The following is a 14,248-nucleotide window of genomic DNA, read 5'->3' on the forward strand; positions in this document are numbered from 1 at the left end:
CTGAGCTGGTTATGTCATGACAATGGAGAGAGAAGTCAGGCAGTCTGTTCGATGGCTGCTTCATTATTGATCTTCACTGTTTTTTTGCCCAATTTAATTTTATATGTCCCAGAAACAGGTTTTAATGCTCCAGGTACAGGGAAATATTTCTAAATCAAATCAACTCTTTTTTTTTTTAACCTACTTTTTCTGCATTTTTCCAACCTTATTTATTTTTTTTTATTGTTATAACTTTTCTACCTATTGTGTTCACACTTATCTAGTATTTAGAAATTAAAACTGGGGCTGCTAATGAATTTTCCAGTGGCTTGATAATTTTTTTTTCCTGGTGTATGTGTCTCTAAACTGGGTCTCACTGAAGGAGAGTGGGGATAGAGAAGATAGATGTATTTCAGATGAGTTTCCTGATCAGAAAAGTATGGGGAAAAGTAGAGGAAGAGAGAGTTTAAAGTCATCCAAATGATCTACCTCAGAGCTTTTGAAGATGTTTTCTGAAATTTCATTTCAGAAAAAATTTGATTTCAAAGTAGTAATGGAATTTGCAGCAAAGTGAAAATTAGAATGATCAAACTAAAAATTAACTATTTGGGGAATTCATGAAATAATACACATTGATTGCTCTAAGGAATAATTATAACGAACAGCAGTAATAAGGATATGGGTATGAGTTTTGCAGATATTCATCCCAGGATGGGGACAAAACTATTGAAATCATCGCTGACTTCACTACACATAATATGTTTCCTGTTTGTTCTTATTAGCTTTAGACTGGTTTGAATAAAGCTTCTACTAATGTAGTCTGTCCGAAAGCCTGTACTTTATGCACACAATGGCAAATGCATATTCCTCAGGAAAGGTGCAAATCTTACCATTCACGTCACTGGTGCATGGATACATCCCTGAACTCCCTTTTGCCATCCGCCCCTTTTGTTGCATTTCCTTTAAGCATTGCCATTTGTTACAGGCATCCAGCATCAGGGTTTCAGATGCAGTTGCTCAAGAACAGGGGGGAATTGGCCCTTTGCCTACAAGCAAACTTGTTAACCTTTTGTAAAAAGACGTGATCGGAGATCCTCCCATTGACTGCAGTGGCTAGCGAGTTCGGCCCTGCACCGAGCCAACAACAAGCCCCTTCTTCCTTTAAAACTGTTTGTTGTTTAAAGATGCAGCTTTTTCTTGTAGCATGAAAAAGAAGTACTATGCAGTCTTGAAAGAGACCAGTCCATTGAATTATTGTACAGGACAAGAGCAGTTCTCAAAGTGTCACTATCAAAAGCGAGCATAGTTCCCTACGGCTGGCTTTTGATTATTGATACAGCAGAGGGAAAGGTTCATTTAAATATAGAAATAAAAATTCACTGTTAAAAAGGTTCAGCTACTTGCAGAAGACTTTTTTCCTTTTTTTGCTGCTGATGCGGCTGTTTCCTTTAACAAATTATCCTCCCGCTGCCCTGACAAAGGCCACCAAACCAAACAGCCCATAACTGTACCGTCAGAGCAGCTCTTTGTTTGCACAGTGAGCTCTTGCATCCAGCCTGGTCTGAAAACTTCAGGTTCATCAAATTGTCCTGATCACCAGGCTCACGAGAAAGCTCTGGGTGGTGGCTTTCCAGCTGTGTTGATTTTGGTGGAAGTTAGCCTTCTAAGCCTCCTAAATTTGGCTCTCCAGAAAATCCAGTGAGATGAGGCTTTTGGGACACTGAAGACCTCTGCAAATCCTGGTCCTACAGATCTTATCCCCTGTTTTATTGAGTAAAACTCTTCACAATGAGGGTGGTGAGGCCCTGGCGCAGGCTGCCCCGAGAAGCTGTGGGTGCCCCATCCCTGGCAGTGCCCAAGGCCAGGCTGGATGGGGCTGGGGGCAGCCTGGGCTGGGGGCTGGAACCAGGGAAAGGAATGTAAAGTGGCACCGGAGTATCCCAAAGCCTGTAGAAGTAAATTGGGAAGCTTTCCCCTCACTTTGAGGGATTGTGGATCCTATAGCTCCCCATAATAAAACGCTACCGAAGTCAGCAGCTGTCAGCAGCGAGACCCAGGAAAAATATCTCTTCCCCACCACCTTTTCTATTACTTTTCTCCCCTGTGCAAGGGGAGGCTTTAGAGCAAATGTCTGTTACTATAACTGGCACATATATCGAATCTGCTTAGTCTGGGCTGCTAAGTAACTTTAATTAATTTACTAAGTTAATGTTCCAATGCTAGCAACAAAGCATCATTACAATCAGCTGGGTAGCAGGAATTGGAACCCCTAAATGAGCTCATTTTTTCACAGTTGGAATTAGGGACCAGTTAGCCAGTTGTGTGGCTTTTCCAATTTCTCCACTTGCCCTAGGGGAGTTGCAAGTTATTCATTCCCTATTGCTAAGTGTGAGTGGGATGGGGAGGGGAAGATGTGAACAAACCCTACCCCATGTAGGAGTCCATCTTTGATCCTAGCGCTGCTGATTCCCTTGCTGTTGTCTGCACGTATCTTCCTTGGTCCTCGAATGGCATTTGCTACTGTTTGCAATAGTTTGGGGAAGCAGCAAAAGGCATCACTGAGAGATATTTACTGCATGTATTTTATTGCGGGTGTGTGCAGATAAAGGGAAAAAAAAAAAAAAACAACAAATAAACAATAAAAGAATGGAAACAAAATTACAGAAATTTGCAAAGTTTGACAAATGGTGGCCAGGAGTTGCCACAAGCTAATGGCTTGCAATGATTAATAAGAGTAAAAATAATTGCATTTCATTAAGATTGATGACACCCCATTTAACCTCCCTTCTCGTTTCAGCCCTAAAGTGGAAAGAGATGAAGTTCTCATCTATAATAGCTCCTGTAACATTACCATGGAAACTGAGGCAGAGATGGAGTGTGAGGGAGCTAATCAGCCAATTACCGCCAAGATTACTGAGATATGGAAAAACTGGGGCCAGAACACTCAGGTATAATCAAATCTTTTTTACAGACTGATTCAAACAGCTTAAAATTAAATTTGTAATATTGTGTACATTTAAAGGAGGCAAAAAAACCACACACACACACACATACAAAACAATTTAGGCTGAGCAGCAGCAATATATAATATTAAATGCTTTCCAACTTTGAGCAGCAGTTCTAATGCTGTGCAGCTGAATTAATGGTTAACTATGGTTAATCATGTATTTTATGAGACATAAATGAGCTTTACCTTATTTTCTGGGCAGCGGGCACCTTTTTTAACACTTTCCTTTTGTACATATAAATGCAAATTCTGTTCTAAGGGGGTTGTTTTCTGTTACTTGATTGGAAACCTTAGCAATGAGATACGGCGTTTCAGCTCTCCGGCAGGGACTTAGCGTTCAGCATTTGTGCAGCTCTGGTTCTGTTTTTTTTCTTCTCCTCTTTAGTATTCAAAATAGAATGGGACAGTCTATCTGCTAGGAAGACATCCACAAAGTGTGTATTATAATATCTGTGATTCTGAACTAACATCATTATAAAGTTCAATTTCTAAAAACGTTAATTATAAACCTAAGCCATCCTTTTAGAGTTCTTGGGGTGTCGCAGAGTTTTTGGGGGTGTTGAGCTATAGTACTGGGTTGTTCTTCTTGTGACAAGGAATTCAGAGCGGTGATATATTTGGTGAGTGTCAAATGTCCCTTTGCCATCATCCTGTCCTAAATGCACAACTCCTGAGAAGTTGGTGGAGTCCTACCAGTGCAAGTGGGAAGAGTTTCACTCCTGACTTATCAGAATTAATGCTGTTTTTTCTCTACTAAACCAAATTATCATGCGGTCGTCTTAGTACTGGGAAACTGAAGTTTGTTTGCTGAGTACTGATATTAAAGTTACCATGGTAATTCTTGACTGTCTGCAGTGAAAATCTGGTTGCTGTATCTACCACCCTACCCCAGAGCAGCTGCAGTATCCTGTCCAAGTAGCTTTGGTGTGTTTCCAGCATCAGATTCTGAAGCTTTTAATAAGCCAAGAATCTCTCAATACTTGCCCTGCAAATATTTTTTACATGTATATTGCTACTGCAACTAAGCATTCTAAAACGCCCTTGTTTTCTTCGTTCTGTTTAAGAAAAAAGCAAGCAAACAAAAAATCACAAGTGTTTTCGTGTTGTCCTTGACACGTGAAGGAACATCATAGGTATCATACGTAGCCTGTCCCCTCTCAGCATTGCCAGCCCTCGTGATGCCCTGGCTCTCCATATTCTGTAGGATGCAGGGTGACTCCTCTCCCCTGTGCTTGCTAGTCAGCATTGCTAGCTCTGCTACCCGAAACATGCACAGCCATGGGGAAAACCAAGCCAAAAAATAAAAATTGCTGTTTAGCAAGTGCAAGAGGCCAGCACGGGGCTGTGCTTAGGCCAGTATCAGATCAAATAGCAACAACTCCTTTCATTCAGGTTTTCCTCACCAAATGTGCAAAGGGCAGCTCTACTGCCATAGAGCCCAGGCTGCAGCGTGGAGAAGTTATCACCTACTGTATCGTGGGTCCTGTAGTCTCACTAATGAGATGGTGACAGGTGGCCTTCTGGCTCAGGTGACAGCCAGAATAAGTTGTGAGGTTTGTCTCTGCTGTGTTTTTTCCACTTGGTGTGGGGGGAAAAGCAGAGTCCTGAGTGTCCTGCGTGAGTGAAAGGAGAGCAGGACGAAACCAGTAGTGCCTTTAGATCTGGGATTTGCTGCTGCTTAATGAACCCAGCAGGCATTTGGAATCATTTTATCCCTCTTCCCAAAACTGGCCTGGTGAGCAAAGGTGGATGGGTGGGGAGTTCAGATAAATGGTTTCAATTTTGGTCCCTTTCTAGCTGACAGCATCCCATGAAGATTTACGACCTGGTGCGGCATATGCATGCTTCACTGTAGAGGTTTAAATCATGTCATGTGAACTGGCCTTACCTTTCCAGTGGAAATAATGGTCCCCAGGTTCTGCACCAAGCAGTGCAATGCATTAATAGCACCACGTGCCCTAGGATAATGGTGCTATTAGCAGGCAGCAAAACTCTGCGTACAAGTAATGGGGCCGCATCTCTTTATAATAACATCTGGTACCTCTATTGCACTCTCATGTAAGGATCTCAAAGCACTCCAAAACCAAAGATACTCTGTTCTGTGTTTTGTTTTCTACTTATTCTTCTGCCAGCTGAATGATGCCCAGGCAGGCTGACAACTGAGTGAAGCCTTAGCACAGCCAAGTTTTGTGGGAGGTTGGGAGCAGAGATGTTGAGATGGTGATGGAGCAGTGTTAGCTCCAGGATGGCAGCAGAAGGGAAAAAAGTCATAAAAGAAAGGCCAACAGAGGCTTGTATTATCAAGAGCATGGAGGGAGAATTGATAAGAAAGGAGAACAAACTTGCTTTGGAGGAAAAATTGAATAAAACTCAAAAGGTTTGTCCTGGGAGCTGGAGTCTACGGGATAAAACGGTTAGGGAGAGGGTGTTTTTTTCTTCATTCTTTATAAGACATTTACTAAGACCTGCCTGTAATTCTTAATATAATGAGGAAGAGAATAACATGATTAGTTGGGATTTGGCAGGTGGGCTGGAAATGAGATGAACACAAACCATGATGGGATGATGCTTTTAGCAGCCCTTTCACCAATAGCTCACAGACAGCCCGGTGGCATTGAAGGGGAATCCATGCATTAGGATCCTACTGTACAGAAAGTGCCAGAGACGTGGCCATCAGCTTGATGCCTTCTTCAACCAACAGGAGCCTTGTACGGCATTTTCCTCTTGCTTGACTTCACAGAACAGGATCCAAACAGTGACTGAACTAGCCTGTGAATTCACCCTGGATCAGCTTTACTGAAAAGTTGCATTAAACAGCTAACGTAACTCATCCAGGAGTCAGACCTTAGCTCTGTTAGTTGGGTTTTGAATAACGGCATGCTGCTAGACAGGCACATTCCTCTATTTCTCTGGTCACATCCAAAGCATATTATATACACTTCTGAGGTATTTCCTTGCCCTCTGTTTGAATTACAAGTGCACGTGGAAGCCACGGACACCAAAGTCACCTGCAGAGATTAACAAACACCACATGTTCTTCCTCTGTGAGTTAATGAGGTAGTTGTTCTTTGAACTTCTTTAATTGTCTTGGATATAAGGAAGCTCCAAGTACTTGAGGGTCATACCTACAAACTCTTTGTTAGGTGCTTTTTTTTTTCTTTTATTTAACTTTTATTTTTCCCCTTCATAAATACATATAAAGATCTATTTTAATGAAAAGATCTTAATTCTAGATACCATAAATCTTGGATGATATGAATGAAATAGGGAGGCTTAAGTCTGCAGAAAAGAGAGCTCTTCCACCTCTTATCACAACATACCTTTGCTCAAAAATTGTTCTGTTGCTCTCATCCAAATTAGAAGGTTGTTTTTTGAAAATGCTGGGTGTCCTGTTCACCTTGTGCATGCTGCTGCCTTGAGTCGGTCACTTGGATTTGATGGTCCGGTTGAACCGCTTTGAAAATTTTGGGGCAGCATCCTCAGTCGAGGAAAAGAGCTGTGTTTTTTGGGAAGTGAGGCAATATTCATCCCTTCTACTTAGGTTTTCAAGCTGTTGCTTCCATGGCTGCAGTCTGAGCTGGACTCAGGTTGGAATTCAGAGGAACCCCCAAAATTTCTGTGGTTCTGCTGGCTGGAGACTTGTGACTTAGCAGGTTTCATCAGACTTCGGTTCACTAGCTTGGCCTTTTCCTGGGGCCTGCTCCGAGCCTGAATATCCCTGAGAGAACAGCTTTTATGGCCTTCTTCAGAAACTGGTTCTGGCCCTTGCTTCACTTTTTGAAGTACTTGCCACCATATGATGTAAGTAGGTCACGCGAAGCAAGCAGCAGGCCTCTGCCCTACTGTTGTATTTGGCATCATTAGTGTTTGCAGCTTGCTCCGTTGTTATCTGGGGAAGAGTTGTAGAATTATTTTTACATCTGTATATAACGCAATTTAGCCTACCGAAAGGAGAAGCAGAAAAAAAAGGAAAAAATTCCACCACTGATTGTATATCCCACAGGACTTAATTAGTTCACAGCTTCATGATACACTGGATAATAGAAAGATATGAATTAAATAATGCAAGGGAAAATAAAAGTAGTTCTAATCCTCACTCAGTACCTGTCCACTTCCACCTTGGCTACATAATGAGATGTCAGCCACCGTGACAGTGATGAGACATGCACAACACGCTGATACCACGCGTAAAGGATGCTCAGGGGAAGGTTTGACCAGGTTTGGATGTCTCCAAACCCATTATGCTTAGTGAGCTTTCAGATGATTATTCCGGATCACTGGACCAGACCTAATCATTGTGCCAGCATGCTGTTTGAGCAGAGTTTCCCTGCGCTGACTCCCCCTTCCTCTCCTGGCCCAGATGTGTGATGCAACACTCATTGGAGGGCAGGTGCCACGTGTGTTAAGTCACGGGGAAGCTGAACTGGTATGCTAGTGAATTCTCTCCAACCCAACCCTCGAGGGGTCCCTATTAGGAAACAGAAGGCTAATAAAAAATTACTTGCTAGATAAAAATGCCATCCTGGATTATGGCTCTGCCTGACTATGCTGTGCTGACGTTAGTTTGTTTTTCAGTAGGGCATTGAGGGAAGGTCTTGAGATTTAAGAAGTAGCTTAGAGTATCGAGGAACTGTAAGTTCTTTGCTTGGTAATTGGTACTGGGATAACCATTTTGTCTGCTTCTCAGAATTAAAAAGAAAAATACACAACAACAAACAAGCAAAGTCTGCATCTGAGAACTGCATGGTCTATTAAGAGACCTTTGCTATTCAAATTCTTAATGTAACCAGGATCAGCTTTCCAAATCCCATGTATTCCTCTGTATATCTTAGAATCTTTCCTTCCTTTTTTTTTTTTCTTTTTTTTTTTCCTCCACTTATTTTCCTCATTAACTTTCTCTGGGTGCCATATTATTCTGAGGTGAGGACGGAGATGAGATAATTTCGTCTGTTGGAGATATTTGGTACGTTATATAGGTGAAAATTCCTAGGCAGCATCCCAAGGAGCAGATAGGGCTCTCTGGCAGCACAGAGCACGCCAGCCATAAAGGGCTGTTACTTTATTTTTCACATCAGTGCTGTGCTGGATCTCCTGACCACATTGTATGTCTGTGAGGGTTACTAGAGATGGGAGGTGACTCTCCTGCAGGTCCAGCAGGCTCCTTGTGCTCTGCATGGTAGGTGTGTGATGCTCTTTCACTCTTGTTTTACTGCCATCCTCATGTTGTATGGACATCTCATGGGTGAGCTTTGAGGATGGGAGGTTCATAGTTGGTTGCCCCTGCTTGTAGATATGTGTGGGCTTCATGTTTATGGTCATATATGTCTATATGTATTTTCTGGTTTAAAATATATAAATAAATCCAGGAACTTCAGAAGGGCACCAGCGCCTAAAGGTGAAGATGAGGGTGTCATCTTTCACGCTTCTTCATCCTTCATCTTCAGAAATGGTACAGCCCTAACGCGTTCTCATTCCTATGCTCTGTCTCTTCAGTGTCCTTTGGCTGCCCATCTCCATCTGTCCTTTTTTTCTGGAGCACCAGACGGTGCCAGAAAGGAAAATGATTCTCCCTCTGCCTTCTCCAGTGCTTCTCTTGGAGGAAAACCACTCACCAGTCTGAGGCTGGTTAAGCAGGGTATGAGTGAAATGTGCCATCTATGAGGATAGAGGCATCCCGGTCTGAGCAGAAGCTTGTGAATGAGCCCTGGCACTGTTTGCTCACAGCTGTGCCCATCGGTTTTGTGCTTCCTTGCCCTTAGTGCGAAGCCATGCCACCTGCACTGTCGTGGTATCGTGGGACAGGTGATAGAAGGTGCTTTATCTTCATTTGCCCACACTGATTACGTCTCACAGAGGCCAGGGGAACAGTAGGCTCTGGCTACAGGTTATCAGGGAGGATTTTTCTTACAGCTGCCTGGTGCACTGAGCTTTCAACAGGGCTCCTGGGTGCTTTGGCAATGCAAATACCCTGCCATAACAATGCCACAAGGGATGGGGAGCCAGGAGGAGGACTAGATGAAACTTTTCCAAAATATCAGGTGTGTATTATTATTATTATTTTAATATAAATACACACTTTTAACAACCCAGCAAGCCCCCCCCCCTTGCATCATTACGTTCTCTGTTGCTTAACCTCCTGTCGTCATCATGGTTATTTTCAGAGGCGGGGGCAGGAACATGCAAAACCAACTTAGATTTGCAGGCCTCTCAAAAAGGAAGTAGAGGAGTCCATAACAAATTAATAAAAATAAAAGCACAAAGCCAGTCTTGGGGTGGGGATGCTATCAGAGCAGAGAGAGGGACCATCTGCAAGGTTGTTAAGACGTAGAGAACCAAGATGGCCTCCACAGTAACCACAGGCAATGTGAAGAGATAAATGGTTGACCCGAGCCCGTGTCAGGCTAGGATTGATGCCACTATCAGCCCTAGTGCCTTTGCAATGATTTTTTAAAAAATCTCTGATAGAGTGTGTTATCTAGTTACTGGCATGAGGGCAATGGCCTGGAGGCAGCGAGGAGGGGGGGGGGGGGGGGGGGGGGGGAGGGGGAGGACGAGGGAGAGGAGGAGAGAAAGGGGAAAGAAAAAAAAAAAAAGGTCATTCCGGGAGGACAATCTCTGCTGGACTAAATGAGAAAATAAGGGCCTTGCTCTGGAAGGGGGAGGTAAATAAATAAATAATAATAATAATAATAATAAAAAAAAGTGGCTGCTAGGTGTGCGAGAAAAGGATAAGCGAAATTGCTTCTCCTTCTTTCTCTTTCCTTTCCTGCATTTTTTTTTTTTTTCTCCCCTTTTTCTTTTAATGGGATCGGCCTTGGGCTGCAATGGGAAATTTAGGAGATCTGCTTGTAGTGTGTTTTTTTTTTTCTTTTGCTTTAACTTTTTGCTTCCTGATTTGAGGTTTAACTCTTTCCTCTTCTGCTGCCAGCTCAAAAAAATCAAGGGCTGAACTCTATATTTTTTTCTTCTTTTTCCCCCATTTTTGAATAGCTTTTTTTTTTTTTTCTTTCCCCCATCCCACCGTCTTTCTAGTGTATAAGACATTATTTCCTAAATTGCACATGCTTTTCCAGGGAGCCCTCCTGTCCCCATCCCTCTCACTGTAGCACTGGAGGCCTGTTGGACATTCCCCCCAAGATGGGATGCCCACCACCCCATAACCCACAGCACCCTGACGCCTTTCCACTCCTATTCATTCTGTGTGAAATCAGAATCAAGCGGGAGAACCGCTTTCCTTCTTCCCCCCCCCCCCCCCCCCATTTATTCCTGCTCCCCACCCTGGAAAGAAACACAGATTCAGAGTGAAAAGTGTCATTTTGGAGGCACTGCTGCGGTGGACAGAAAGCAAGGCTTCCCCTTCCCTCACCCAGAAAAAGCCTGAATTAAGTTCAGGAGGGTGCGAGGAAGCCTTCCTGAGGGACTGCGGGCAAATTTTCTTCGTGCTTGCTCCCAGGCTCTTGCACAGAGTCTTGCTGCCACTTTCCTGTTTAATTATGACAGACTCTAATCGACTCCTTTGGCATTTCGGCAGGTTTGGAGGGGGTGGATGGCCTGTGGTGGAAGCGTGGCCCTGGTTCTCCATCTGTGGAACTTGCTCTTGGTTTGGAGGAAGGGGCTGGGGGTGTTTAATGGCTGGGTCCATGCTGGGGTGCACAGCTTTGGGCTCTGGATGAACCGAAAGGGAAGCTTTTTCATCTCCCTATTGGGAATTTGATTGAAAGGGCAGAGCTCCTTGGAGACACACATGGCCTGGACTTGTTCTTCTCCCAGGTTGGAGTGTGATTTAATGTGTGAGAAGGTCTTGCCCCTCCTTAGGTGTAATGTGGGTTGAAGATGCTTTCAGGCAGCTCTTGCGTCCCTGACAATGTCCTCTGTGTCACCATCCGACTTCATGTCCTCTTCCCAGTCCCAAACAGAGCAACAAGACCTGATGTTGCATGCAGGAATTTTCTGAGAAGCATGGTCCTACACTTGATGTTTCTGCGGCCTGTTTTGGCACCCAGTAATGAGCTGGGCAGTGTTTGCCCTGTTTTGAAAACTGGGAGATTTTAGTAGTGAGGATGCAGTGGGGGAAATGAAAGGGCCCTGGCCACAGCTAGACCATGGGATGAGGTGCTATCTTTATATTGGTCAAGCATAAAGATTTGAGACTGGGTTTGACCATGGCAGTGGAGACAACTCCTGGCCTGGAGCACTGAAATGCCAGATTTGGGGAAAGGAGGATGTTTCCTTTTAGTCTTAAAAAATAACCAGAGATTATTTTATTTACTTATTTTATTTACTTATTTATTTTTGGTGCTTCATTTTAGGCACCTAAGGGTGCTGCACTGAGGCCCTGGTTGACATGTGCATTCCCAGTTCTGAACACATTTAAAAACTACCCCTTGAAGCCCTGGTTCCCTCATCAACATTAAAACCGATTGGATTTAGTCTTGCAGAGTGTGAGTGATGTGTGTGTGTCAGCATGTGAGGTGCTGTGGTGGCTCCATCTTGCTGCAAGTCTTTCCTCTTTACTGGTGGGTTGTTCCCAGACATTTATTCAGAACAAAAGCTTGCTGTGGATATACAAAGCTGTTGAGCTTTCGGGGATATGGACTCATTTGGATAAGCACATGGGTTAGCAACTCAGGTGGTCTGGTTATAGAATCATAGAATATCCCGAGTTGGAAGGGACCCATAAGGATCATCAAGTCCAACTCCTGGCACCGCACAGGTCTACCCAAAATTTTATACCACGTGACTAAGTGCACAGTCCAATCGCTTCTTAAATTCAGACAGGCTTGGTGCAGTGACTACTTCACTGGGGAGCCTGTTCCAGTGTGCAACCACCCTCTCAGTGAAGAACCTCTTCCTGAATTCCAGCTTAAACCTCCCCTGCCTCATCTTACCACTGTTCCCGCGGGTCCTATCACTGGTGATAATGGAGAATAGGTCATCTGCCTCTCCACTCCCCCTCGTGAGGAAGTTGTAGACTGCGATGAGGTCCCCCCTCAGCCTCCTCTTCTCCAGGCTGAACAGGCCAGGTGACCTCAGTTATGACTAGACATGGGTTCTAGAAGGCCAGGATCTCCTTCCCTTTTAGTCTCTACAATATTTTCTGCTAGGCTGTAGTCTAGACATGTATTGCCTATGTCATGTGTGACACTCAATGTGAGGTGGATGATGGCGTAAAGGCATCACTTCTACAGGGATGTAGCTCTGAAGAGCTGAGCTTGGTACCTGGCCATGCCTTGAGCCATAAGATCAGGCTTCCCATCCAGTACACAAGAAAAAAGAATAAACTTTGGAGTTGGTGTGTGGTGTGTGAGGGACACAGTTGGGTTTTGCATCGTTAAAAAAAAAAAAAAAAAGAAAGAAAAAAAAAGTGGTAATATCCTGAGGATAACAAAGACTTGAAAAGCTTCTAGCAAGCTACTGGTAGTGATGGAAACATAATCATCTTGTATCATTTCTTCTGCATGAAGACTTTAGAGTAAGGAGTAGAATAAGTAATACTTTTTTTTTGTTAGTTTTCTTTTTTTTTTCTTCCTTGTTTTGTAACCGCTGGTGTTATGGCAAAGTCTTTCCCAACTCTAAACAACATGAAGGAGGTGCACAGTTGGAAGATGACTGAATTCCTGTACTATTTCAGTTCAGAAACACTTATTAAGACAAAATAATTTTAAAAAATGTTGCAGCAGAAGGAAAAATCAGCATGTTAAAGCACTCTGCCACAGTTTATCTAAGAGCCTTCATTCTGTCTTTAACAAAGGGGTTAATTTTATGTGATTGCCAGTAAAAACAGGCTGTTTTCAGGATGAGTCGGGCGATGGACTGAGTTAACAACCCCTTGCAAGTGCCAGGTGCGTTTCCCTGATTGGCAGCTCCATAGGTGGAAACCCCTCGTTCCCAGCCCGTCCTTGGGAATGGCTGCAGAGCAAAGGACTTTGTTAAGGGATTGTAAGGCTGCCTCGTAAAAACTAGCAAACAATTACCATCCTGATGGGAAGGAGAGGAGGGGACCGAGAGCTCTGCAGGCCCCTTGAAGAAAAGCAGACGTCCCACGGCAGGGAGGCATCAGGTGAGGCGGACGCTATAAACACTTTTCAGTGAATGCTGCGTCTCCTCAATAAAGAGGCAGTTAGCCTGTCTACGGCATTAACAAAATATTCCCAGTTAACTTCATGGGTGGTGCAGGGCTGGGAGCTGTTAGCTCATATTCAGTTAAATTTCAAATGTCAGAGCTCGTTAGCGGTGATTTTAGCCAAAGACAGTTTGTGAGGAGCTCAGTAAATTTGACTTCCTCGGATAAAATCGAGGCAAAAGATTGCCGCTTTGCTTATTGATTTATTTTCCTGCTTTCACACATCTTCTTTGGGCCTGGGATTCTGATCGAGGGTCAGGCTCGGCTTTATTCACTTAGGGATTGTGTTTCTGTCTTTCACGCGCACTCTTGTTCTTTCATTGTCACATTAATTCTCATTTATTTGCCTTTTCCCTCCTGCCTTAACCTGTGTCTGGTGAGTGGGATATGTAGATTTTGCTCTTGGTGTTGAGGACAGATTTTCTCCGAGCTCACCAGCAGGCCTGTGTGTGCATGGACATTCTGAATGGCTTTAGATGTTCAGGTTGACCTATGCAAAACTGAGGAAAGAGATGCAAAACAGCTGGCAGGGAGCAATTCTCTAAAACTGTAGAGGTGTCTCAGCCAAGGTCTGTTTTTCTCTGTTTTCTTGATCTCGGGATTTAACTTCTTGTTGTTTTGAATCCACCTATGCCCAATGAACTGGGGCAAAGCTTCAAAGCTGAGATGGCTCAGGCAATGTGGCAGAAAGTGAGATTTCCTATGCAGGAAGGACAGCACTCAGTGGTCACCAGCATGGATATGAGTTGGTTGATGTTCATTTTCACCTCTGGGAGATGTAGACACCACAGGGTGACAATTTTGGACACATTCCTCCAGGTGGTGATAGCTAGCAGTGGGCAGAGCTTTGGGGTTTGCACCAAGGCACTTTATTTCCACCTCGTGTAAGTACATACTGATTCAGGTATGTACCTTAATACGATGCCCAACTCTTCCTGAAGTCAGAAGTCCTGAAGTCCTGAAGTCTGCTTTTGGAAAATGCTACCAGGCACCCATCTGCATCCTTAGGCACTTGAATGCATTGGGGTGTGGATGTGCCAGCAAAGCTCCTTGGGAATGGGACTCTGGATTTTATATCCTGCCAAGTGATTAACAGGCAGACAAACATGTGTGTGGGAGGGCAAAGGCACAGCACATTG

The 14,248-nt window shown here is 43.9% G+C and overlaps 1 protein-coding gene across 1 annotated transcript in view; it reads left to right on the top strand.

Annotated features, from left to right (window-relative positions):
- Positions 1 to 14,248, top strand: part of PKHD1 (PKHD1 ciliary IPT domain containing fibrocystin/polyductin) — a 254,208-nt gene that overhangs the window by 55,864 nt on the left and 184,096 nt on the right. Inside the window, 1 exon segment of the mRNA XM_040550788.1 lies at positions 2,777 to 2,927. Coding sequence (XP_040406722.1) covers positions 2,777 to 2,927 — 151 coding nt within the window.

The sequence above is a fragment of the Cygnus olor genome, chromosome 3 (genome assembly GCF_009769625.2).
Source record: "Cygnus olor isolate bCygOlo1 chromosome 3, bCygOlo1.pri.v2, whole genome shotgun sequence".
NCBI lineage: Eukaryota > Metazoa > Chordata > Aves > Anseriformes > Anatidae > Cygnus > Cygnus olor.